Source organism: Paramisgurnus dabryanus, chromosome 15 (assembly GCF_030506205.2).
Source record: "Paramisgurnus dabryanus chromosome 15, PD_genome_1.1, whole genome shotgun sequence".
Lineage (NCBI taxonomy): Eukaryota > Metazoa > Chordata > Actinopteri > Cypriniformes > Cobitidae > Paramisgurnus > Paramisgurnus dabryanus.
This window is the reverse complement of record NC_133351.1, coordinates 24,032,212-24,059,936: the sequence shown is the minus strand read 5'-3', so window position 1 is coordinate 24,059,936 and position 27,725 is coordinate 24,032,212. Positions and strand designations below refer to the sequence as shown.

At 36.3% G+C, this 27,725-nt stretch overlaps 3 protein-coding genes across 3 annotated transcripts in view; all 3 read left to right on the top strand.

Annotated features, from left to right (window-relative positions):
* The window catches only part of myo10l3 (myosin X, like 3), a 96,272-nt gene extending 90,172 nt beyond the window's left edge, over positions 1 to 6,100 (top strand). Inside the window, exons 36-40 of the mRNA XM_065249068.2 lie at positions 1,546 to 1,682; positions 1,821 to 1,941; positions 2,024 to 2,482; positions 2,821 to 3,012; positions 4,538 to 6,100. Of these exons, the coding sequence (XP_065105140.1) occupies positions 1,546 to 1,682; positions 1,821 to 1,941; positions 2,024 to 2,482; positions 2,821 to 3,012; positions 4,538 to 4,642 (1,014 nt within the window). The 3' untranslated portion in view covers positions 4,643 to 6,100. The remainder of the gene's footprint in view (positions 1 to 1,545; positions 1,683 to 1,820; positions 1,942 to 2,023; positions 2,483 to 2,820; positions 3,013 to 4,537) is intronic.
* A 1,876-nt stretch (positions 6,101 to 7,976) lies between these two features.
* On the top strand, positions 7,977 to 11,692 carry pttg1ipb (PTTG1 interacting protein b). Its single transcript, XM_065248922.1, has 7 exons — positions 7,977 to 8,107; positions 9,006 to 9,058; positions 9,224 to 9,332; positions 9,551 to 9,653; positions 10,038 to 10,103; positions 10,811 to 10,857; positions 10,993 to 11,692. Exons 1-7 carry the CDS (start codon positions 8,017 to 8,019, stop codon positions 11,034 to 11,036), a joined length of 513 nt encoding a protein of 170 aa, XP_065104994.1. The 5' UTR covers positions 7,977 to 8,016; the 3' UTR covers positions 11,037 to 11,692.
* A 759-nt stretch (positions 11,693 to 12,451) lies between these two features.
* sumo3b (small ubiquitin like modifier 3b) lies at positions 12,452 to 14,691 on the top strand. The gene is made up of 4 exons (XM_065249067.2): positions 12,452 to 12,610; positions 13,285 to 13,413; positions 13,506 to 13,577; positions 13,841 to 14,691. Exons 1-4 carry the CDS (start codon positions 12,590 to 12,592, stop codon positions 13,901 to 13,903), a joined length of 285 nt encoding a protein of 94 aa, XP_065105139.1. The 5' UTR covers positions 12,452 to 12,589; the 3' UTR covers positions 13,904 to 14,691.
* Positions 14,692 to 27,725: the final 13,034 nt, after the last annotated feature.

The window sequence follows — 27,725 nt, the reverse complement described above, 5'->3', positions numbered from 1 at the left end:
TATTTTAAAGGTGCCGTAGAATGTAAAACTATTTACCTAGACATAGATGTATAATTAGAGTACTGTACATGGTAATGACACATCGTGAGCCTCAAACGCGTTTGTTTTCTCATTCTTATGTAAACCTCGTGCAAGCAAAAGAATGTTGGAAAACTGGCCAATCTCAGCCTAACGTTACAGTCGCGATGTACGCCCCCAAAATTACATCACACATTAAATTAATTACAATGTTGTTGCAATGCTAAAAACAAAGTTGTGCTGAGTTAGCGCTATATGCTAGTTAATGCTATATGCTAGCGTTTAGGCAGAAGTTCTGCTATTAACGTTACAGTTACGATTTGCAGGTTCATACTAAAAAAACCTAAACTTACCACTCAGAACTATACATATTCACATTTCTGAATAATTGATTATTCCTCAAATTCTGTATCTTCGTCTGATACAGGCTCAAACATCAGGTCTGTTTAAAGACACACACACACACACACACACACACACACACACACACACACACACACACACACACACACACACACACACACACACACACACAGCTACTGAAATGAGCCACTCTGAGAAACAGCCAATCAGAGCAGAGCTCAACATTATTATTCATCATGACCTTTTCAAATATGGAATTAATAGACCATTTCATTCTAAGGGCAAATCCTAGGGTTGTAAATGGACTTATAAAACCGTTTCTGGGTGATTTTCACACTTAATAAAGCCACATACATCCTATGTAGATATCAGCGAACAATTTAACGTATTATTTCAATGCATTCTTTGGCAACTTTAAAAAGAAATGGCCCATAAAGCATTACGAATATATCACAAATCCATCTTTGGTGAGTAAGATTTGTGTGAAACTGGTAAGTTTGTATCATTTTTGTATCTATCACTAGCTCTTCTGTTTCCGTTTTGAGAATAAATACCGACTACTGCCACCTGCTGGTATGGAAAGTTATCTCACACAGGTGCAAAACTGACGTGCTACTTGCCCGCCATCCTTTTAGTGTAACAGGGCAACGTTTGACCCAGACACAGCCAGAACGTTGGTAATGTGGTCCGATCTTACAGTCTGCACTACTTTGTTGGCGTCAATTTGGTGTGTCCCTGCCTAATAGTTTAAATCAGTATATATGTACTGTTTTTCCTTGGATCGAACCTATGACCTGGAGTTAATAACAAAATGGCCTACTAAGTGAGCTACAGTAAATACAGCTTCTGATGGTCATAATTGAATTTTTACTTGTGTATTTATTCAAGTTATCCAAAATTATTCACAAGTCACTCCAAATGTTTGTCTTTTATGCCACAACAAAAAAATTTCCTTAACTACATGCATTTCTTTTTGCACTGTAGAAAAAAGCTTTTTTTATAGAGTCGGAAGAAAATAATGACAGATTTGTGTGTGAACTGTTCTTTTAACTGATCGTTTTTATACAGACCTCCACAATAGATGTATAGTGTTTCTCTTCATTTGTGTTGGCTTATGCTGAAATATGCTGATTGAGAAGGGTTTTGTTTCTCTGTTGTATGTAGGTTGTAGAGAAACTGATCCGTGGTTTGGCTATGGAGGACAGCAGGAATATGTTTGCTTTGTTCGAACACAACAACACGATCGACCGGGCCGTGGAGAGCAGAGTGATTGTGGCCGATGTGTTGGCCAAGTTTGAGAGGTAAAATTACACCACAATGCTAAAGATATTCACTCTCACATGTATTACAGCTATTATGCAATAATAAAATACCCCCCAAATTTATACATTTAGTGAGATCTCCAGAATAAATGTTCCTTGTGTTTGCCTTATTCTTAGGCTGTCAGGAAATGAGGTGGAGGAAGATGGTCCTTGGAAACTTTACTTCAAACTTTACTGTTTCTTAGATGTGGAGAGCATGCCGAAAGAAGGAGTAGAGTTTGTCTTCATGTTTGAACAGGTACTAATCGGTTTTAACAATAGAGAAAGACATTTCTTACATAAGTAGTCAAAAAGTGTAACATATTCATTCTGCTCTCCAGGCCCATGAGAGTTTGATAAGCGGTCACTTTCCTGCCCACGAGGAGACACTTCAGCACCTTGCTGCTTTGCGCCTACAGTACCTGCATGGAGATGCGTCACGGGTACACTGGAGTTTGGATAGCATCTACCCCACCGGCCGTCTGCGCAACCGCATACTTCAGTTCACCAAAGCAGGAGGAGCATCAGGACAGTCACAGACTCTGGAAAGAAGGAGGACGAGCTTCCTGGACGGGACACTGAGGCGCGGGCTAAAGACGGGCACTATGAAGAAACAGCGGAGTATGCAGGAAGAGCAGATGCTGGAAATGTGGATCAAGGAAGAGACGTCAGCCACCAGAGCCAGTATTACGGAGAAATGGGGTCGACTGCATGGGGTGGATCAGCACCAAGCCATGGTCAGATACATGAACATCATTAAAGAATGGCCCGGATATGGATCAACGTTATTTGATGTGGAGGTAAGCTAAAGGGAAGGTGTCCCAAATAGATATTTTATGAACCAAATGTAAATGTAAGTGCATTGCTATGTGGCTGTTTAAGTTTAAGTGTACATTTATCACCTGCCAGGAAAGTTCACATAAAAATGCTGCAGAATTTGAGAAATCACTCAAGTTTTATTGTTAGGTTTTGTTTAATTCCTTAACCACAAGTATTAGCAGTAATAATAGTGATGCTTGCCATAATCAGCACCAGTAATTGTGTAATGTCTCAATATGTCAAGAAATAATTTAGCGTAATGCATCTGATCTGAGATCTGCTATTCTGAGACTTGTTGTTTGTGTGATTGTGTGTGCAGTGTAAAGAAGGCGGCTTTCCTCATGATCTCTGGCTGAGTGTGAGCGCAGAGAACGTGTCCGTGTATAAAAGAGGCGAAGCCAAACCTTTGGAGACCTTCCCCTATGAACACATTGTTTTCTTTGGAGCTCCTCTTCCTAGCACATATAAGATCACAGTGGATGGGAGAGATATGTTCTTTGAGACACCTCAGGTAATAAATGAGAAAAATCCAGAAAAATCATACAATAGTGTTGTAAATTATTAAATGTGCAAAAGTATTTAAAGCGATACTCCAGCCTAATATCAAAATTACCCCATGAATTACTCATCCTCAAGCAATCCGAGATACATACGTCCATCATCTTTCAGACAAACACATTTGGAGTTATTTTTTATTAAATGTCCTTGCTCTTCCATGTTTTAATTGCTCGTACACACTGTAAATTTTCGGTAGTGACAACCGAATTTAAATGTTCCCTTCATGTCTGTACGGAACAAGACTCACTCCCGAAAATGTGATGATTGACAAAGAGATCTCGCGTGCTTCTCACTCACAGCTTTGACCAAAATAATTTAACAGCGTTATGTTTTGCAATAAACCTCTGTCTTGGCGTTGTGTATTGTGCGCATTTGTGAAGCTGCTCCACAGCGCGCTGTCTTGCAGAGTTGCCAGCTCCTCGTCTTTTTTGTTTACATATCGTTTTGGCACTTAACTGTTTATGGCTTTTGGCTCATGAAGCGATCAAGTTTTGGTGTTATTAAAGTGTGAAGATGCCGGTCCCAATATTTTGAGGTAAAGCATTTGGATTTATTTCGGTTTATTATTGGATTTTTATTGTTTGCTGGTTTTTTTCGTGCAAGATTTGGCAACACTAGTCAGCAAACGCTCCTGCCTATCTCATTTTCTGCACCGCGCATTCAGAAGACTTTTTCCCCTTCTAGGAATTAATTATTTTGTCAGAAGAGAGGCCTGTCATGTCCATGAGGCACATTTAAAAACCTTTAAGTTCGGTTATGAACACACTATGCAGAGTTTCTGTAAATGCGGTTGTCACTACCTGCATTTCGCGGGAATTAATTTGGTTATAGAATGCGGTTGCCGGTCCCGTAAATTACTGCACTGTGTGTGTACAGAACAGGATTAAGCATTAAAAGGTGAAGTGACAACCGAATTAATATGCAGTGCGTATGGGAACATATCGATATAAAACATGGATCAGGCAACATCTTCTGACTTTAAACCACAAAAAGTGCATTCATCATACACAGAAGTAATCCACATGGCTCCAAGGGGTTAATAAAGGTCTTTTGCGGAGTATCGATGCACTTTTGTAAGAAAAATACCCATATTTCAACCTTTATAAACTATAATAACTATAATACCTACCTTTTTTGGGGTTGCTTGAGGGGGAGTAAATCATGGGGTAATTTTGATATTTGGCTTGAGTATCCCTTTAATGCTGCTCAGAGTTGGTATATGTCAACTGTGCCACCCTAAACACATCCATGACGATTACATTGCTAAATAATGGAATGAGGTTAATATTTAAAATATAAAATCTTCATTATACAAATATGAAACAAATTATGTGTGTTTATACTTATATAAACAAAAAAACTTATTATGTTTCTAATCTGTCATGACAGTGGGGATGAGCTGGGTTGGAGTTGGCATAATTTGTTTTGGCTTTCAGAGTATAAGGCATTGTAAATAAACTGTTTATGGCTTGTTTCAGGTCGGGGAGATCGCCAAAATCATGAAAGCCTACATCAACATGATTGTGAAGAAACGATGCAGCGTCAGATCAGTGGCCAGTTTTGGAAGCAACTGGATCAGGTGATCACATTTGAGACAAGACTTACCTGATGGAAAAATGGGAGCAGCTCACATGAATATGGTTTGAAGAATATCTGAGAAGTACATAGAGGATGCAGGACCCAGTTAGGGGACAAATATCACTTGTTTGTTCACCCTTACAAATAATATGCATATGTGTAGACAACCATCCTGTGTACACTGTGTCCTAACCAGGTGCAGCGTCGTGTAATTTGTATGTCCACAATGAAGACGAAAATTCTGCGGATGCACTCCTGAATGCTTTAACCATGTTCCTTTCTGGTTTTGTTGATCAATTACGAGACGTAATGAAACACACTTTAAAGTAAAAAGATCAATGCAGGGTCTTAAAGTGTTTGTTGAAAGTGTTTTATGTCAAACACTCTGAAGTAATTGTCAACAGTAATGTTAAAACTTTGCCTTACTTCATATAAGGGCTAGCCTGTGTAGAGTTGTGTCATTTCTGTGTCTTTCTGTGTTAATTGTGCAGGAATTTGTTCCAGAACCTTCACTCAGGTTCCTCGAGTTAAGAGAATGAGGAAAGTTTCTCAGAATGTCAATGCCTTAATGTCTTGCCGTTTTCATCCTACATTCATTCATATATTATGCATAAGAAGTTCTGGGTTGAGCTCAGGTACAGTATAAAAGACAGAAAAGATAAGCAATATCCCAGAATTTAAATGCAGTCAGTGTTATGGTTGTCATAGCAACAAGAGATAAAACTTATCTGATAGGAACTAGTATATGGACATTAACTGTAATACTGGTGAAAAGCTGTGACAGTTCTGTTGAACACAAAAGAAGATATTTTGATAAATGATGGTAACCACACAGTTGATGCCACCCATTGACTTCCATAGTAGGAAAAACAAATACTATGGAAGACAATGAGTCCCTTTAACTTTATGCTTACCATCACACATCAAAATATCTTCTAAATGATGACAGAACTTGAATTTTTAAGTGAACTATCCATTTAAGTAAAAAAGGTCAGTTGTCAATTTCTTTGGTCAAACAATTAAAAGATCCTTTTAGTTCACAAGTCAGACTTTTTAAAGGAGAAGTGTGTGTGGTTAAGAATGTGTGTGTGTTTTTTTAAGGAAGCCTGCGTTATTGTTACTGAAGGATGATAAATAATTATGGGTGGGCTGGGTATTTATTCAGTGTTAGTGTTTCTGTGTGGATGTTGATGGCTTAATGATGTAATGGACTGTTATAATACATGAGTGGAGAATGTCACTGTGGTATCATTTTATGGTACCATGACACCATGCAGAGTTTTGCTCATTTTTGCTCCATTATTGAATGTGGTCAGCTGCAGGTCAGCTCAATGCCAGAGTTCACCCTCATCAGATATATTAGTTTAGAGACAAAATATTTCTGCTTCTGTAGAGGATGAAAATCACAAAAGTTTCTTTTTTTGTAACTGGATTTACAAAATGCTTTAATAAATTATTTCAATGCCAAAGTGGTGTGAGTTACTTTCCATTGCATTTAATTCTTTTTTTTTGCTAATTATTATTTGCGCACCCTAAGAAATGCTGGGTTGTTTTAACCCATGGTTGGATAAAAAATATGGACAAACTTAACAGTTTGTGTATATGGACTTACAAACTGTCCATATTTGACCCAACCATGGTGGATAGCCAGTACACAATCACATCACACAAACACCATCTAAATCATTTCTGACCCTGTCTGTGAAATCTGGGCTGAAGTCTCAATGTAAATATGAAATTAGAAGAATATTGTGATTTCAATCATTGATTTTACTTTCGATCTTTGACATGACCTCAGTCAATATTAAAGATATCAAGGTTATATTTTCACTATTCTCTACATATTACATTTCTGTAGAAACAGTAAATCACAAAAAAAAAAATGACTTTAGCTGGGTTTTCAAATATATTTATATACAAGAAGACACAGGATCAACCGCAGGTTTAACCCCAGGAAACCTTGACCCAACCCACAGCTTTATTATTGCACCTACTCATGACAAGTGCTGTGTATTTCAGTCCATGAATATTTTACAAGCTTGGTTTATTCAATATCCATGCTTGCATCATCCTGCAGAATGGAGAAACAGATGTCTGTGCTCTGCAACTGTAGTGGCTAAAAGACCGCCTCAATTTTGCAGTCGGCAAAGCCACAACATGCCACACTTTATCCAGGCAATGTGACTCTAAAACTGAAAACGTTCTTAAGCTTTTAGAAACTGCAGCAGGCAGGATAAGTAGCAGGGTCCTGAAGAGCCGCTCTTGTGTCTATAATGCAAGTCTATTCTTTCAATCAGATTATTGCACTCGTTCAAGCAGGTTGACATTTTACAGCAAGCTTTGTGAACAACAGCACTCATTGTTCGGGTAGTAAACTCCAAAGTAAGCAGCTATACTCAATTATAAAACAATGCCTTTGGAAAATACAGAATGTCATGTGCATGCTTTTCTACAGACCATGCAGCAATGAAGAGTGGAAATGATTGGAGGATTTGCTAAAGCATTAAGAATAAGTTAAAGAAATCAATGCCTGATTCTCTGAAATGGTGCACCGAGCAAGGCAACTCATATCACCAGTAACTAAAACTTAGTTATGAGTAAGGTACAAGAAAATAGAGTATTAAATAAACCTTATAAACAACAGGCCTGTTTAGACCACACAATAATAAAATAAAAATAATAACTATTTATTACAAGTTGGAAATTTATTGAATTAATGCATCATAACTAAAATGGGTGGGGTCGAAAATTAAGGGATTTATAAGATCAGCGAAAAATAGGAAAATCATTTCAGGGCAAGAGTAAGCTATTTTATTTTGGTTAAAAATGGCATAGACAAACTTCTTTTTTATTGGTATTAATACAAAAACATTCAAATTCATTTTAATTGCAATTAAGTCTATTTTGATGTTGCTTTCAAAAGTATTGTTTAATTAATTAACTAAGTTTATTAAAATTTCATAAAATATATGTCAATATATCAATCGTTTCATTTTTAAACATTGTTTTTTTTAGTTTATTAAATACTAATATTTAGGAAAAATGTACTTTTCTCCTTGTTTTTATTTTTAATGCACAGCATTATTTTCAAGAAACAACATTCATATCAACCCTTCATTTCCTGCTTATTTATAAAGCATAAAGGATATTGAAACTGGGAGGGTCATTCGCTTTTAAAGTTTGCTCGACTTGAATGATCGGCGTATGAGATTAAGTACCGCGAGAGCGATTCGAAAGCAAAGCTTTACAATCACTCTCGCGGTACTGTGATGTCATAAGTTGATCGCTTTGTCAAGCACTGCCTGAACTTAAGTACGCGAGCACGCAAAAACACATGACCAGCCCACTGCTAACAACCCTGATCCGCTGCTCTGACGATATGATCCAAACACGCTATTTTCTCGTGTCCTTTTTAATCTTTTCTGTCATTTTTGTCCTAGCTTTTGGTCAAACGTCAAACCCAGTAACAAGTAAGTGAATGTTTTTGTTGTTTTATTTTGTTTTGGCCATATTTGTTTGTGTTTATAAGCGTTTAACAGCAGAGTAAAACAATGGTTTGGTGTTAATTCTTAGCGAGTTCCCTTGTTAGACAGCAGTTTTGTGGTGTCTGACTAGGTAACTCATGAAGTTCTGAAGTAAGCATGTTTGCATGCAACGTTTCAACAAATCTTTTTTGTGTGAAAATGTTTCATAAAAACTTAAACAAACTGCTTTGTGGCAACTTTTTGGAGTAACGTTCGTATAGTCCTGCTTGCTTCGGTCAGCTGATATAACACGGGCAGATCAGTTAAACAAATCGCTTCAAACAGAAAATGTAACGTTTTCTTTTTTAGATAATTTTGATAGTTAACCGATCTCCATGTTAACAACTTGGTACTTTACTAGCTAACTGTTAGTTTGAATTCAACTTTATGTGGTTATTTAATGTTAAGACATGATAGACTCGTGAGTGCTTTGTTTAAATCATATGCTGCAGGACATTACAGAGTGGTATTATGCATTTCATATAACTAACATGAATATGTTTTATTTGCTTCTAAGAAGCTTTATAAGGTTGATGAGTCAATAGATTTTATGAATTTAAATACATTTCATGATAGATTTTAAGAGTTTTAAACTCCTAACTTTTTTCTAGCAGTAAACTAAGAAGCCCTAAAACGTAATAGAAATAATCTTTAGTTAAAATCAGCTGTATCTTTGACATTTAGACTTTGAACACAATCATAAGCAATATAAATGAGTAAGAATAGGTCAGTTAAACAACAACTGAGTGAACAAAGTGAAACTCAAACATGTTTATTATTTTCATTCTGTAGTAGTATCCGTACTGCACATTATATTTTTCTAAAACCACATTTTTTTCCACAGACTGCACTGTAAAATCCAACACAACCTGTGATGAATGTCTAAAGATTGTTTCGGTAAGAGTGTATTTTCACAGATATGTAATGAGTTGGAAATGTGGTCAACATTCTTCTAACTCCATTATTGTGTGTTATGTTTATGCACATTAATGTTATCAAGTATAGAGATATATATATATTTGTGTGTGATGGTGCTTTGTGTGTTATTTATGTCTTCATCAGTGTTTGTGGTGCATCTCAAGTCAGAAATGCATAGACTATCCAGTAAGGAACATTCTCCCCCCTCACAGTGTGTGTCCCCTTTCAGATGCACGATGGGGGATGTGCTGGGGTAAGACTGACAATAACATACATCAAAAACATTTTGTCGTCTATTGTCTAAATAAAGTTCACAGTACTGGTTGATTACTTCACTACATGCCTGATTGTAATTTAACTTTGCTTAACTCAGGTTAGCAATGTTTAAAAGAAACTAAAGACCAGTTGAAACCTTGCTGCATTTATTTCATGTTTCAAGATCTCATCAAATCCATGTTGTTTGAACCACAGTGAATTTCCAGGCTCTCATCATTACCATTTCTGTGATTGCGGTGGTGATCATCATTGCCATATTAGTCTGTTGCTTCCGTTGCTGCAAATGTGAAAACATCGGGTAAGCTAAAAAAAAATCCAAAGTATTGTTTGATTCTGGCTCAGTTTCCCAGACACGGTTTAGATTAATCCAGGACTAAGCCTTAGTTATATTAGGATATTTAAGAAGTTTTTACAAACATACCTTACAAAAAACATTACTGCTGTGCATCTTTTAGACAAAACAATTGCACTGATATATGTTAAAAAATGTCAGTGCAAGATGTTTTTAAATTAAGGCAGCTCAAACATGCATTTTAGTTTGGCACTAGGATAAACCCTGTCTGGGAAACCACCCCTCAGTTTTTTGGGAATGCGTGATATAAGTGGAAAGGATGTGGGGAGGGCAGTGATTACTAGATATTTATCAATAAATAATAACAATGTTCTCCCATTATTTGGAAAGGTCGAGGGGGAATGATGAGCACATAGAAAGGCAAGCTAATCTGAGAAAACTACGCCACGAGGAGAGGTAAAATGTTTTCTCATGCAAGCTGATTTTATTAGCAAGTCTTTTGTAAACTGCTTATTATGACTGATTCAGGCCCTGTCCCAAATGGCACATTCTGGACTTGTGGACTTCCTCAGAGTCCACACTTTGATGACATCATGTAGTGCAGATTTTAGGGACCCTTGACGTAAGTTCACTTGGGTGCATTGGAGCTATACAATGGGGCAGACTCGAGCATCCCGCTGGAAATAGGAAGAGAAGTTACCCATCAGTGTGAACTCCTCCCATCCGTCATCTGATTCGTCTGATTGCTCTTTCTCAAGGACTTCTGGGTTGGTAAAGTGCGTAAAGCTTGCAGCAGTGCGGGCTTCGCCTAAGACCACATCAAGGGTGCAAAGGGGGAGCTGATGAGCACACTTCGGAGCATAAAAATGACGGATTCGGACTCGTAGACTATGCAACATGCGCAACTTAAGGCCACGAGACCGAAAGTCCAGATGAAGTGCGCCATTCGGAACAGGGCCTCAGTTGATAGATATTTAAAGTTAAAGAACGTAAATTGCTTTCCTCTTTCTGTTTTTGTCACTTACCTTAGTTTGCTTATTTATTTTGATGGATAATGTAAAGAGATGTAATCTTTATATAGAGACAAATGGTTTTGATAGCAGAGCTCTCTAACTTGACAAAAAAAAAAAATTCTGATTTTTTTTTTCTTAATTTGATTGCAGAAAAGTTGAGATGAGGCAGAGACATGATGAAATTCGATTGAAATATGGTAGGATTTTCTCTTCAACATGAATGAAGAGTGTTCTTGTTTATTATCTTTTTACCATTATTCTTTCCTTTAAATCTTTATAGTTTAAAGACAATTGTTTATTATAAATATTTAACTTTGCTCACTATATTTCAGGCTTGACAAAGGATAATCCATACTCCCGATTTGAAAACAGCTAAGCAACTTTGTTGATGCCTTATTGTTGAGTTGCATTACTCTTGCTGTATAAATCAACATATTACCTTTTATTCCAAGCACTCCTTTTCTTTCTAACTTAAAAAAAAAACGTACTGATTGTACTGCTTTGTGCTTTCCAAAGCAATTATCAGGCAAACACAAAACATGCATCGACTTGAATTTTAAGTTGAGACATTGTGAAGCCTTGTAAATGTGTAGCACAGTGGTGACTTTTTGCAAATGTATGTAAGTGTTAACATGAATTAACCAAACCATATTGAAAGCATAAAGGTCACATGGAAATTACAGAGTGTACTTTGATCCTACCTGTTTTTGCTATATGAACAATATATGAAATGCATTTGTTTAGCTCTTCTCAATAAATGTTTTAGATGTGAATCTTTTAATTTGACATGATAGGACCTGCAATATAATCTGCTGTGTAATAGACCGGTTTTATATATCTAAAATAAAATTTGGAAGATTGTATACACACAAAATTGACAATCGTTTATCTTTTTTTATAATGTGAAATAAATGTGAGTTTGTCATGATTTTTATCGCTAGCTTTTTGTGACCAAAGATTTTCAATGTTAATGCAATAGGACCTAAATTGCTTCAAATTAACTGGAATAAATAAAAAAATGAATAAAAATGATTCTTGTTTATTTCTATGGTGTACAATTATGAAACATTAAGAAATAATTGATCTACTGTCCAACAAATAAGAAAGCTTTGTAAATCAAATATTTTTTTTTTCATACTTAAACCTAAAATTCTTATGAAGTTTTATAACTTTAATTAAACAAACGTTATATGCATTATTTTGCAGAAAGTCTATCAAAGATCATTAAAGTCAAACATAGCTTGTATATTACTACCACAATCTGTAAAATTAAATATTTATTATTTTAATTTAACATAAGAATTAATATTTAATTAATACCATAACTGTTAGTAATAATCTATAGCCCCAATGTTCTGTCGACATTAACTATGCTGTGTGTAAGTTTGGGGCCCCAGTGACCCTAATGATTATGATGAGTAATGACTGATATTGACCCTTGAGACCAAACATATGCAGATGAGTCACAAAATTATCATAAATGTAGTTTTTATCAATCAATTATAAGATTCAGATGTTTTCAGAAACGTTTAAATTGCTCTGTACTCTTCTCCGTACAGAACCTTACATTCTGCGCAGATCGATCGAGGTGTGACATCAGAGTACAGCGAGAGCTGTGCGTTTGAATCACTCTCGCGGTACTTGGGTGTCATCAGCCGTTCCGACTGCGCACCGCCTCATGAAGTCGAACACGCCTGGTTAATAACGTGGTTTCACACTGTCCAATCAAATAGACGAGATTCTTTGCGCTTTCTTTTCTCGGAGGAATCACGTGGTTTTACCCGGGCCAATCAAATAGACGAATCTGGTTTGCGTGTTCTTGGTGAGCGCGGGGTGACCAGAGCACAGAAGCGGATTGTAGCGCAGCAGACACGCAGAAGTGCTGTATTTGTTTCCATATTACCGGGAGGATCTTCTATTTTAACAGAAATGTCAGACGAGAAGCCAAAGGTACATACTTACATCAAACAGCACGGGGGATAATGTGATATGATGGTTATACGTACATGCAGGTTGTATGCTGCACTTCATATATGGCCGGGAGAAACAAAGCGGGTTTGCGCATTTACCGCATGTCGCCATGTGCATTTAACTCGGCCATCCAGATGAGCAGAAAATCATTGCATCGGTCGTTATTAGTTATGTAGAAAGCAGCAGTTTGCTTCATTTTGTATATGCAGGACGCATTTATTTGCTTTCTTTGTTTGCGGATAGTTGCTTCAACTTTGCGCCAAATGCAAAATGCGTTACATCGTCTGAATTTGTCGTAGTTGTTAACGTTTAAATAATGCATGTGGCATTGACTCTAATCTAGTTGTTTGAGATATTATTAATTTTCCAGAACGTGTTGTAATAATCTAAAATGCGGTGGCCAAAATCGTTCACATGCCCCCTGTAACGTTAGCCCATTGCATTAGCAGTGCAAATGTTTTGGGTTCGATCCCAAAGAACGGGCATACTGATAAAATCTATGGCATCCCTGCATTGTAAGTCACTTTTGATAAAATGTAATATGTACACAGAATTACACCTGATGTGCTTTTTTCTTTACTGCATTTATAAGAACGGAATGTTCGTCGATATTTTCTGCTTTAACAACAAACAATCTGTGCATTTCATTTCAGGAAGGTGTGAAGACTGAAAATGATCATATTAACTTGAAAGTGGCGGGGCAAGATGGCTCTGTGGTCCAGTTTAAAATCAAGAGGCACACACCTCTCAGCAAACTGATGAAAGCCTACTGTGAAAGACAGGTAAGACTTCACACTAAGATTGCACAGTGATCATTAATGTTTATATCAAAAACTTTGATCAGATTGTAACCCCCCTCTCTCTCTTTCTTTAGGGTTTGTCTATTAGGCAAATAAGATTCAGGTTTGATGGCCAGCCAATCAATGAGACCGATACACCTTCACAGGTTTGTCTTTGTGATTTGTCTACATAAAATCATCCTACATAATGTAAAGTACATGCTTTGAAAGTATAACCTTGATATATTTAATTTTGAGTGAGTGAGACAAACTTTAATGGGCTTAATCTCATTATTAGATTGAGCCTTTAGCTTGGATTAATTTAAATTGATTTATAAAGTGTATCCCAACATTAAAAATGCATATTTGGTTTGTACAAAAAAGCTTTGATAGTAAATACTCTAATTATGACATCTTATTTCCTTTTTAGCTGGAAATGGAAGATGAAGACACGATTGATGTATTCCAACAGCAGACAGGAGGAATCTGTTAAAGATTGTGTTCATGTGGATAAAGCTTGTGCTCTTCATGTCATTTCTATTGAAGTGTAGGGATGAAACTTAAAAGGTTTTGGAAGTATAATCTATTTAAGTTAATTGATTTTCTTTTCCTCTTTAAAACATCAATGACCTTATTTCTATTTCCAGTGTTTTTCCCTGAACTGAAATGGAAATGTCAATTGTTATTTTTCCTTTGTTTATTGTATGCCTGTTATACATGAGTTTTTTGTATTATGTATGTATGTGCGCACCTCTGTCTACTTTTTTTTATACTAGGTGGAATGATTTGAGTATGGTTCTGCAAGTTTTCATCGATCAATTTGCAGTAAAGCACATCTTTTTAATAGACATTTCCAGGTCTTAGCGTTGTGTTAGTCATGCACCTCAGGTCTGATGAAGCTAGATTGTGGATCTTGTCCTGTAGATGTTATTTTAAGTACAAAATCTCAGAAAAGCTATCTTAAGTCTTTTGTTTAACAATTGGAAGTACAAATCTCAGAACATTATATAGAAATGTAAGTGTTCCCCTTAATTTTATCAACTGCTATTTTGCCAAAACATTGTAATCTTGTTCTCATTTTCAATCTTGTATTTAACACTTTTGGTGCAATCTTAATGCAGTTCCACAGTAAATGCATGCCAAACCAGTGTGTAGATCTTCTGTTAGGATTGAGGGAAGGTTTTTTTAAGGAGAACAGACTAAACTTTCTCCTCACAATCTCTCTGATTTGTACATTGTTTGCCCTTTACTACTGTATATAATAAATATAGTTTGATACTCGGTCTGACCTTTGTTGTGCATGGTGTTATTTAAGTTGTAAATTGTGCCACTAGATGGAGCAGCTGTGTTGCAGTAGTTTTACATGTTGTAAGGCATGTGAAATACAGCTTCGTGTGTTTGTGTGTATAAAACGATGAGGTAGTTTCCTCAACAGGTTTTAAATTAATCCAGGACTAGGCCTTAGTTATATTAGGACATTTAAATAGCTTTTTTAAAACCTACCTTACTAAAACATTACTGGTGTGGATCTTGAGACAAAACAATAGCACTGATATTGTTAAGATATGTCAGTGCAAGATGCTTTTAAAATAAGGCAGCTCTAACATGCATTTTACTCTGGGACTGTGATAAACCCTGTCTGGGAAACCACCACTATTAGTATATAGTCATAGTCCTAAAAATGCTGTCATGCACTGATAGCAAAGCATAAATGTGAATCAGTGTGCTAGTGCTATAATTGGGTCCCCAGTACTTCTATCAAACTAGAAAATGTGATAAAGATCAACCCAGTAACTTTGTTTGGATAAGCCATTTTCTGCAAATGTGTGAAAAATTAGGTTGTTCAGATTTTTCCTGTTTTGTGAGGTTGGTAGCAAGGCGAATTACAATAATACCGCCCCCTTTATCTGCAATATCCAACCACAGCACTGCCATTTAGTGCAGAGAAAAAGAGAGAAAGAAAAAAGTACTTGATGGCACAACTGAGTTTCAATTACAACAAACCACCATCTTTGTGATCAGTGTTTGCATTTCAATCGACATCTGAAAACGGCACACTTTTGCTCACACCTACAAATTTGCAATTTTAACATGCTATAATTAATTATTTGTGGAGTATTTTGAGCTAAAACTTCACATACACACTCTGGGGACACCAAAGATTAATTTACATCTTAAAAAAATCTCATAATATGACCCCTTTAAAATATTTTTGTGTTGATCAGAATTTATAAAACTATCCCATAGCCTATCTCTAAAAGGCTGTGGAAACATCACACTGAAATCAAGTGTAATTGGTTTTGCTTAAGATTTTGCAATATTTGCAATATTTACTTTTACATTTTGATTTGCACTTGTGTGCCTAAATGATTCATTAATACCCAAGTGATGCTTGTTTATTGGCATTACTCGATTATATTTGAAGAGTTTGGTTCCAAAACGCAATAAAAATTTTTGACTCTGTAAAAACGTGTTTTCTATACCAAGAAGGTGACAAGATGAAAACCACTATTTTCTGTTACAAACTTTCACATAGCATCTTTAGGTTATAATAACATAACAATTCAAATGCATAATTTGATTTTTAAAGATTTATTATAAAAACTGATTCTTTTTTCTGCAAAATGCAATAAATCCATAACAAGTTTTTTTTTCAAAATGCTATAAATCTATTCAATCAATATATAAATCTTCATCTTTGTCATGTTATATGCATTTAGTTGACTAGTGGTATACACTTATATAAAAAAAACATTAATCAAAACACTTATTTTGTCATATTAAGAACACTGTCATTGCTGTTGTCATCCTTGGGACGTCGTCGCTGAACTTTTTGACAGCGATCAGCTGTAAAATGTTTGAGTCCTGCTTGATTTCCATTGACTTTGAATAAAATAATGTAAAGTTTTTATAAGATCCCCCAAGGTCAGTATGTTTTAGCATGTGAGTAGCTTAAAATCGTGTGAGAACAAGCAACAGCTGGCATTTTTCCTTTGCCCGACTGCCTCTCATGTAAATATTAGATTTTGATGGCTTAATTAAGTTTCTTCCCCACCACAGGTTTATCAATGCCATCAAAATTACTATTTTGTTTTTGTTTGTTTGATCACAAAGTACAGAAGTAGGATTCTTTGTGTATTCAAAGCACTGCCATTGTTGTTTACAGTGCGTGGAATGGTGCGCTGTGATTGGTTAAGCGGATTTATTGCATTCTACAGAGAAGGAGGACAGGACTGCCGTTTGTGGTGGTTTGAAAAAAAAGAGAAAAGATGACAGAATAACACGGCGGATATTGGATTTTGCATAAAATTAAGAATGTACCTTTTAATACTGACCAGATACAATACAAATTTTTAGGGTAAAGGCGTTTATCGCGTTTTGGATCCAAACGTTTTCTTTGACCTCTTTGGTGGTTTAACAGCTCCCACTATTTTATTAAGTATTTAAGTAAAATGTACATTTTAACCTGCCCATGATTTTCTAAAATAGCCCCCCCACACACACACAGACACACATTTAAACAAATTTTGCAACATGTTGCTGTCTTGTCGTGTGATCTGAGAGTGGAAGCACAGAAGTGTATTTATCCCAAGCGTTTAACTTGAAGCACTCAGTAATCCCCTTTAAAGGCGGATAAATTACCTCCTGACCTGTCTGTACATGTGAGGAGTCATTGAGGTACAAACTGGGACATTTAACATCTTAAAGATCCAGTTAGAGGTGCAGTGAAAACTTTCTAATCAAAAGATTTCATAAGCATTAAAATGTAAGGCAGATAAGATATAATACTATCAAGTAAGTGATACATTAGGGATATGTTGTTGTTTCTTTATCTTATGATCCACTGGTAATTTCTAAAACATTTAATCTGCTAATGCTCCTAAATAGCATGTATATTAATCCAAAGCAATGTGCAGTACCTATGTGTATTTCCTGGCATTTGAGCCCTAGTGTCATGCACTACACAGGAACCATCAATTTGTTCTCCTCGTGAAATAAATAGCACAATTTATTTGTAACAAATACGTTATATGATAAATATGATTTAAAGTGCAATCATTTTTCCTCATGCCCTCAATTCGTTGCACTTTAAAGCTCAAATACAATATACTGACTTTGTTATCTCTATTTCCATTGGAGTTCAAATCTATTCACACAATGTGCACGGTTGTTTTTAGCTTTCACACTCAGGCTTCAGACAAAGGCCATATGATGAACCGCAGTAGATAAAAGTTGTCTTCAATGCGTGCAGGTGAAGGGCTTCAAACCTCTTACAGCCCACATCAAGGCCTAATAGGATACTGACTTACATTAAAGGGCTGAAGAGCGTGTTGGAAAATGCCACGGCAGTTTTCATCCCTTCATCTGAATGATGGTGTTATGTGATATGTGCAGGTGTTTGTTACACTTATAAAGATTAATACTTGAACGATACATGCTGGCCGTATGCATGGCATCAACAAGCGTAAAAAGAGCACTTACGATTGATTCATACTGGAATTACTCTCTCTTTGCTTTTTATGTTTTAACTTATCACTATTCATAAATTCATTTTTACTCATTATTTACTTCTATCATTACAGTGTTAAGATGTTTGTTTGGGTTTGATTATGGCATGGCCCTCACCAGCAGTTTCCTCCAGTCTCTGGTACTGTAAGTTGGAGAGTAACCGCATGGTCTGATCTCTTGAATGATGATCTGTGTAAAATGATGAGCGGTTTGTTGGTCTGATTAGAGGCTCTTGCTGCTCTGGTGTTTCTCGTGTGTCAGTCAACCATCGGTCTGAAGTGAGATGTAAACACGCATGCACCACATGCATGCAGAAAGCATTTCTATATACAGGGCTATATATATTTTTTCATATCTTCGAAACAGAATGAAGCATTAAACAGCCCCATGATACTGCAAAAAAATATTTTCAAGAAAAATATTTCTTAGTATTTTTGTCTTGTTTTCAGTAAAAATATCTAAAAAATCTTAAATTAAGATGCTTTTTCTTGATGAGCAAAATGACCCAAGAAAATAAGTCTAGTTTTTTTAATTTAAGTGATTTTGTGCATAAAACAAGAAACAAAAAATATCTGTCAATGGGGTAAGCAAGTTTTTCTTGAATTTTTCTTGAATTTTGTGTTTAAGAAAAAGCATCTTAATTTAAATTTTTTTAGATATTTTTACTGAAAACAAGACAAACATACAAAAAGTTTTTTTTCTTGAAAATCATTTTTTGCAGTGTATACTTTAACAGGCCTCATTTAACATTACACCAAAGCTCATTGGACACATTTATCAGCCAATCATTTCCCTCATTCCCCTTATATTCTTTGATAGAGCATCACAGAGGTACCGCTGGTTATCAGCTACTGTAACTCTTTTGCTGCCTTGAGTTGTATAAAGCTGTATGGAGGCGTAGGATCACAAACGCAGCGAGCCTGATAAATTGTTTCCTGAGTCAAACGCATTATCTGGCCTGCTGGCTCTTATACAGAAACCTGGAGGAGTTATCAGATGGTCCCAATCTGTGTCTCAGCCTCTCTCTCAGTAAGGCTGTCAGAGTTTGGCACTGGGGCGGCAGATAGCATCTGTGGCATAACTACAGTGGATGGTATCATTACGTGGAGGCTTTGATACATCCTGACGTAGGTCGAGGTTTGACCAGATTTTGATCTAAAATAAAAAAAGTTTATCTCTGACTTGCATTTGCCCCAGGACCGTGTGAGAAAAGTGTCTTTTGTGTCTGTTTTTTAAATTAGATGGTTAATACTTCATCTCAAGGGAATCCTATAGTGAGACTCTCCAAGTGAACACAAAATGAAACTTTTGCCTTTCCTTGTAGTTAATTCCTTAATCTTATTTATATAAATAGATTTTCTTGTAATAAAACATTTCCTGTAGGTACTCAAAATGTATTTTTCTTCTTATATTGTGTTGAGTTCAGATTGGAACCTTTGAGTGATCTTGAGCTATACCTTTATCTTTGGTGCATAGCTCTTGGCCACATTGCTGACAGTTTCTGGCCGTTTGTGGTTCTTTTGGATAAGATGACACAAAAAGCTCATAACAACAATAGATTTGATCACACAATGAAGCCGCTGACAGGGAATATGATATGTTATCCCTTAGTCTGTATACTGGATACTACAGTCTATAAACTCCCACAAAGACCTCCATGGGAAAACAGAGAGGTAAAATGTTCCAAAATGAAAAATAAATGAAATAATAAGGCAATAAGGAATTCATGAGAACATGCAAAATGAAACCATGCCTCTAAGCGAAACAGAGGTTGTGTCCCCAAGAGCCCAAACGAAACCAAATGACAACTTCTGCTTCAATAAAAAAAACATATATGAGTCTCGGCCCTACCAAAATTCAAACTGGAGAAAAGTATTAAATAACAACAGTTAGTAATGCAAACTAGTAAAAAAGCAGCATAAAGATGGAGTCACGGTAACCTTGACTAAACTTAGGTAAGCTGCCTATTACTACGAGCTTCACTGATAAAGACCTTCTGTAAAGTCAAATATTTTAAGTCATTTTTGTTTCTGTATTGTCCCTTGTGTTTTTTGAATTCACAAAATTAAATAACACAATCTAACAAAACAATGAATCAAACAAATTTTACACAGGACAACACACCTGTCACATTTTTATTTTACAGTTCATTGTATTTTTTCGGTTGAGTTACAGCATAATTAGTAACAAAAAATATATTATATTAGAACAGTGTACACTGTTTATAAAATTTGTGAAAAATATGGTGCCACAGTAATGCTATCAGATGGTATTGCCATAGTACTGAATCCTTACTATATCCTCATACACTTTAAAATATAAAATGCTACGTTTACAGTGTTTTCCTCCATGGTGCTCTATGGTAATTGTATATGTTACAGTAGTGGCCAAACGTCATCAGAAGTGTCCAAATTTGTACAATATGCTTTTATTCGATCCTCTGTTTACATTAAACCTTAATTTGGCAAAAAGGAAAACCACAGCGTATTAGGGAATCTGTGTTTATTTACTGTAAAATAAGATTATGTAATTCAACTTAAAAAGTAAGCTACCTGGCTGCCTTAAAATATTTTGTTAAAAAATAATTGTTTTAGTTAACTAGTTATTTTTAAGCTAAACCAACAATTGTTTTACAGTATAAAGCTTACAGGTAGTAAAACATACATTGACTACATTTTCATCGGTTATTATATTGGTGATGCTCTTTTATAGTAATATTTTGTAGTCATTGTCATGAGTTATGTTCTTCTAAACTTTGCACATGTGTAATTTCTTGCCAAAACTGCTTACATTTTTCTCAATGCTGAACCTCAGTTGATATACTCCAAATGCAACATGCATACAAAACTTTTAATGCATCTTTTTTTCTCGAATCATCCTCAATATTTGCAAAAACAGTAAGTGCATTTCTCAAAACAATTCGTACAAACAGCGAAACACCATGGATTACCTAGGAAATTCAAAAGTAAATATCTGTATCAAGAAAGCCTTTTTATTTTTATTTTGTATGAGATTAATCTATGCCCAGCCATAGAAATATTCTTGCATTGTCAGGATTCCTGTCTGTGCCACACACACAAAGACAGCACATTACACACAAACAGATTTTCAACCAGAGTCTTGACTGTGAACACAGGAAATCTCATAAAATCTTGCGAGACTTCAGAATAAGCATTGCAGACGATATGCAGGAAGACAGTTCAATGATAGTGTTTGTAATGTTTTCACAGAAAATTCGAGTGAAATAAAGAAAATGGTTTGGGTGAATTCGTGGAGACAGCGGGAACATGGTCCATCTCTGCTCTCCACATCAACTTCACTTTGTGCTGCACCATGACTGCTTCCGTCTTCCATCATCTCGCTTTTCTGATTGGATATTGTTTAATTTCACGTGATAATCTCAAGATTGTGCGCGCTTTTGTCCTCGGGGTTCCCCCCACACATCAGGATTTCTGATCGTAATTATTAAACATGTTTAATATTTACGATTTGCGATCTTGGCGGCTCCGACGTTCTCCTGATCAGGTACGGAAACTCTTAACACACCTTACACCAATTGAAAATCTGATAAAATAATCTGCAGAACCATCAAGATAATCGAGACACAGCTAGGATTTTTGGAAGGGGGGAAATCGTCACAAATTCAGCCCGATTATCTTTTGGTGTACCCAGTACCCAGTCTGCCTTGTTCCTGTTACTCCGCCCCCTTGTTTGTTGCCATGGACCTTCATTGATTCACCACTCCATCCTTGTTGGTTGTCATACACTGTCAGAAATAAAGGTACAAAACTGTACCTTTTCTGTCACTGGGGCTGTACCCTTTCAAAAAGCTTATTAGTACCTCAAAAATACGCATTAGTATCTCTAAGGTACATATTGGTACTAAATGTTTACACATCTGTACCTAATGGTCCATACAATTACCCTTTTAAAGGGTGCTGCCCCACTGACAGCTAGGGTACATATTTTGACTTTTTTTCTAACAATGTAGGTCTTTAAGGTACGGTAATCTACCCAAAATTGTATTCTGTTTTGTATTCCTGTAAAGGTACCAAACGGAATCTAAGGGTACAGCCCCAGTGACAGAAGAGGTACTTTTACTTCTGACAGTGTAGTGATTTATTGTCTCTGCTTTGTGATTGGTTCTTGGAATGTTTAAATACATTTGCAACTTCTTCAAAGAAATGAGAAACTGCTTTTTTGATCAAGTGACCAACAATGATGTGAAGATTGAACAGGTTGTTTTGAGAATTTAATGCGGATCTAAGAAAAATACCAACGCGACTGAGAAAAACTGTAAAATCTTATAAAGAGCGAAGATGTCAATTATTCAAAGTTAGACATAATTTTTGTATATAATTCTATATAAAAATTATATATAATGCAAAACCAAAAATGTGCATCAACAGCTTTGATTGGGTTCTCCCTGTGATTTGAAACAAAAGCAAATTTTTCTCTGCTGGTCATTATGATGTCACGCACTTAGTATGACATCACACAGTCATGAGGTCAGGCTCAGGCAGATGTGTGCCCCGGCTTGACATTGTTCCTGAGGTCAGGTGGCCAGTATGAGGGTTAATGAGTAGGTGCGATGTACTGGTTAAGTCAAAGAGGTATGACAGAGAGAGCCTGTCCTTCAGTAATGACTGGGGTAGCTTCCCTTCCTGATTACAGGCTTAGGACGAGTGTCAATGTAGCCGCCCAGCTATTAGCTGCCCCTTTAAAATGTATTAAAGCCAGAGACTTCAGCCATTCAACCTGCACACAACCCTCAGGCAAAACAAAAATCATAATCACAGTGTTTGTTTTGAATGACATTTTTGTCACTATATAAAGGAGCATACACTTAAAAATGGGTGCTTTACAATGCCATGACCATTTTGGGCTCAATGGTTCCATAAAGAATCGTGCTGCTCTTTATTTTTAAAGGGTATGTTGTGGAAGAAGGGTATGTTGTGGAATGATTGGTCCAAACCTGAACTTGAATTTGCATTGAATTATTTAAAATTCAAATTAAGTTGTTATTTTTATACAGTTGTTTTTATTTATCTCTTGGCTATACAGTTGTGAGACATATTATAATGTCAGTGACGTGCTGTGAAGAGAAATGCTGCCTGCAAATTTACATTACATTTATTAATTTAGCAGATGTTTTCCCAAAGTATACAAATGAGAGAGCATTTAACATTTTGTCTTATAAACACACAATGTGACATGATTGTATGATAACTGTACAGTTCAGGTTTGCTGTATCATAGTAAACAAAGTGTCACTCTCAAAAAAGTTTAACCCATGCTGGGTAAATATTAGACAGAACACATGCTGGGTTAAAAATTACCCAATCCTGGGTTAACAATTACCCAAGGTTGTGTTGTTGTTATGCAATCATGGGTTATAATAACCCAGCAGTTGGGATAAAACCACCCAGAATTTGGTCAATTTTAACCCAGCAGTGTGTTCTGTCTAATATTTACCAAGCATGGGTTAAAAATAACCCAGTCATTTTTTGATTGCTAAATATACTTTTTAACATGCAATGTGTATACAATTGAGAATGGTACCATAACTGCTATACATGTTCCCATGCATATGCATCTTGTGATATACAAGAGGCAGGGAAATCACAAAGATTAAAGTCAACTATCCAACTCAGAACATGATGGGTTTACATTTGGATTATGGTTGTTAGCCCTGAAGTTCTGGCACACAAGGAAAACCCTTTGTAGGTTATGTCACTCCAAAGGGCAGAGGTTGTGCAACCTCAAAGGTTTCACGAGCACACAGTAGCTGTCATTTCTGCACACGCAAAATCATTTTCTTGCCCAAACATGCCAGGATTCTTCCTCATGCTGATAATGAACTAAAAAGTAAAAGAAAGAGAGAAGCCACGAGGAGCAGCACGTTACAAATGTCTTGTCTCCACATTATTGTCTTCAATGTCCCTATACTTATGGAGGGCACTGTACATAATTCTACATTTGTATTTTTTGTGTTTTATACTTTTTTATTATCCTCTAATCATTAATGAAAATGATAGTCAATGGTATGATTATATTTTCTATTTTCAACACATTTTTATGTCCTTGTAACACTGTGAGGTGTTTCTCCTGTTTCCTCCTGAGCGTAATCTACGTCTCTTTCACAACTTCAGAATCCATGACAGATTTACAGATAAGCTTGAGCAGCTTTGAAAGAAGTGTAGAATGAAGACAAAATATAAGACAGGTGAAAAGAAAAGCGTGTGTTTTTTGATATTACCACAAAGCTTTGATGTACAAATTTTATGAAACGCACTTTGTGCAGCATCAGTTAAATTCAATCCTTTATAATCCTGAGCGCTGAGTGAGAAATACAATCTGGATAATAACTAGAATGTAATTACGGTATTAAAAACAGTAGACTCAGATAGAGTTTAAATACATCCAAAGGATTTGATGTTGGCTACCTCAAACGGTGTATCTGTGTACAGATGAAAGTTTTTTTTTGTTTTAAAGGGCATATGCAAGTTTACACAGACTGCACCTGCATTCAATTTGACTTGGAGCAGGTTAATACACTTGAAACAGATTAAACTAATGTTTGTGGTTTCTTAACCTTTGTCTGTGTCTTTACAGTCACATACAATATTATGTTAGGAGGAGAGACATCTCAAGAAACCACACCTGTCTGAATCCCCCGAAGCATACATTCATAAATATGTAAAATTCACACCTTACTTTACAGTCAAATAAAGGATATTGACATTAGTAAATAGAATCACCATATGTGAAACCCCATCTAAAACTAATATTTATGTAATTTACTGTTTTCTACCTAAAACCATTCTACATAATGTAAAGATCTTTCTGTGAAAATATAACCTTGATATCTTTAATATTGACTTAAAAATTGGATGCTTCTAATTTCAGTAATAAATGCAGTCATATATACTTTAATGTTACTTATTGGTACAGTATTAAAGAGCACCAATGATCCGATTCATGATTTTACATTTCCTTTGGTGTGTAAGTGTGTATTAGAACATGTTAATGATATGCAAAAGGTGCAAACCCCAAAGAATACAATGTGAGTTATCGTTTACAACGTAAATCTTTTTTCTTGGACTTTATCAAACACATGGATTGTACGCAACAGTTTACTTCCTGGGATTGAGGATGTAGACAAAACCGACATTATCATAATTCCTCCCGCTTCGGTTAACTCCTCTTAGCGTTGCATTGTGAGCGAATCTTTCAAACATGGTAAGGAGCGTCACATTTCCGACTGACTTCAGAGGTATTCAGGGCAATTACAACAGCTTAGCTGGCCAATCACGGACACATCGCTTTTCAAATCGATGAGTTTTGTACAAAATCAGTGCGTTTCAGAAAGAGAGGGATATCTGGAGCTGAAAAACTCTACGGTATGTGAAAAAAATGTTTTTTTTTTTTTAACTATAAAACACACAAACACATTGTATTATACCAAATAACAATATTGGGGAGGGGCTTTCTAGAAAGCATTTTATTGGACAATAATGGCAATGCAAGATGAGTCATCAGTTTTTCAGTCTGTTTTATGACTTTGAAAAGTAGAAATAATCAACGTAAACATTACTTTTTTTTGTTACTGGGATGGTAAGGATCTGTTTTTTACTTTTACAGATATATAAAACATAGTACAATGTTGTACCTTTGTGGGTACATTACTGTACCTTATAAAACGGTTAGTTCCAATCCTTGATTCTGATTGGTCAATAGGTGTGCTTTATTCACAATAAAACACGGCAATGACCGCTTCACCCAACGGTTCTGTTTATCACTGCGCCCTTAGCAACACCCTTAGCAACCACACGTATCGGTTTGTTGTTTTTATTTGAGCTTTCATGCATATTACACATTGGAACACATTTTTGTTCATGGTCAGGGACTACTTTTTCTAGCGGAAGGAATTCTTTTTATTGATTTAACTGTTGCACTTATATTTTTTTTTACTTTAATATTGTGTGGTAACCATTTTATAAAAGCAATGAGGTACTTGAGGCAAGTGCTGTATTGTGAATAAGTAACGGCAGAAGGGGTTGCAGGCACTCAGTTTCGCGTCGTGCCTAAGAACGCCCTTCAGCCGTTACTTATTCACGATACAGCACAGCCTTTGCTTACTTAGAGAGCTTTCGTGTACTTTTAAAGGGTTAAAAGTTTTTTGCTCCTAACATTTAACTAGTACAAAATTGGTCCTTAAAGGTACACAATAGGTCCTTAGTTAAAGGCGCTGTAAGCGAATCCGTGTGACGTCACTTCTTGTTGACCTTCGAAGTGTTGTCAAATCCCTTCCGTGCTTTCTGAACGAGTCATGAACGCGCCCAACCCCCACTCCCAAATCCTTGTTGACGTTTATTGGCTGGAACACTTTGTTATGTTTCGTGGTGGTAGGTTTGACCACTTTGTTTTTGTTGCAGTTTGTGGAGCCTGGGCTGTCTACAGAGATCGTGGTTTTTTACAGTGTGTTCAGGGGACAGGCAGCTAGCAGATAGTGAGGAGATGTTCACAGTATGAAACAAAAACTGTTTTATGACCTAAAACGCTTGTATTCGCTTAGAGCACCTTTAAAGCAACACCAAAGAGTTTTTTTTACCTTAAAATAACGTTTCCAAAAAAGTTTCAGTGGTTCATCCACTCAAAACAGGGTGAATGGCACTTTCACATTCGCTTTGCAGCCCTCTATCGGCCAAAACCGCACTAAAGAAGTTTCCAAACGTCGGGTAGTGGTCCTGTAGTTCGAGTGAAAACTACAAAAACTTGCTTTACGGCAGACCTACAATCCAATCAGAGCCAGCTATGCTGCAGTATTTACGACTGTGGTAATGAACAATTACGCTTCTAACCTGTAGGGGGAGCAAAGAGCAATAAGTCTTTAGTGTTGCTTTAAGAAATATAACAAAAAATAACTCAATAATGCGCAACGACGAGAAGCTGGGTGCTGTTACACCGCAGGTGTGCATTATTTTCAAATAATTCAAAGGACCAGAGTCCATTATTCCGCATATACCACGGTTATTTACCATAGACTTTTCTAAAACATTGCTCTGGTGGTTATTTTGAGACATTTGACAGGTCAGGTGTCAAGGAAATTATGTATACCCATGAAACATTTCTCAATCAATCAAAGTATAAGGTATAATATTGTAACCCAAAAGGTACAACATTTAAATGTGTTATATACCTATAAATGCACACAAATGAAACGTTGAGGGTACCATCCCAGTTACAATTAAGGTACGGTTTTAAACCTTTTTTCTGACAGTACAGACATGGGCTAAAGTCAACAAAATGTACAAAAATGATTCAAGGGTATATTCTTGTAAACATTTGTACTTCCAGCCGTTCTCCCCTCAAGCCACATGGGGTGTTGTTGAGGAGTTGAGACATGGTGAGGAAACATTTGACTGTAGGGAGTTTTTCTTGACAAGGAGTCCGCAGGGTAGTGTGCCCGTCATTCAGCTCGACAACAACATTGCGGTTCACAACACGGGCAACGTATGACACACATGCACAACACTGGGGCATTCCTCACAGCACTACACCTTTAAGACATGAAATGACATGAGACAAGGAGGGAAAGCCTTTCCTCTTTTTCTCTCGTGTGTGTATCACTCGCCCCACCTTGCTGTCTCTTTAGCATCAACCCCTCCTCTGTACAGCTGACTTATTCTCATTTAAATGTCTGCAGGGGTAGAGCACCTCTCCCTACACATAACTCACAGGTGAAGCTTACACTCCCCTTTCACAGTACACTGACATGTACAGCAAAGTAGATAGACCTCTGGA

Excerpts from the sequence above, each read along its gene's own strand:
- sumo3b (XM_065249067.2), top strand. The coding sequence starts at position 12,590 with ATGTCAGACGAGAAGCCAAAG. Across the intron at positions 12,611-13,284 it reads TGTCAGACGAGAAGCCAAAG|GAAGGTGTGAAGACTGAAAA; the intron begins GTACATACTTAC and ends ATTTCATTTCAG. Across the intron at positions 13,414-13,505 it reads AAGCCTACTGTGAAAGACAG|GGTTTGTCTATTAGGCAAAT; the intron begins GTAAGACTTCAC and ends CTCTTTCTTTAG.
- pttg1ipb (XM_065248922.1), top strand. The coding sequence starts at position 8,017 with ATGATCCAAACACGCTATTTTCTCGTGTCCTTTTTAATCTTTTCTGTC. Across the intron at positions 9,059-9,223 it reads AATGTCTAAAGATTGTTTCG|TGTTTGTGGTGCATCTCAAG; the intron begins GTAAGAGTGTAT and ends TGTCTTCATCAG. Across the intron at positions 10,858-10,992 it reads TGAAATTCGATTGAAATATG|GCTTGACAAAGGATAATCCA; the intron begins GTAGGATTTTCT and ends ACTATATTTCAG.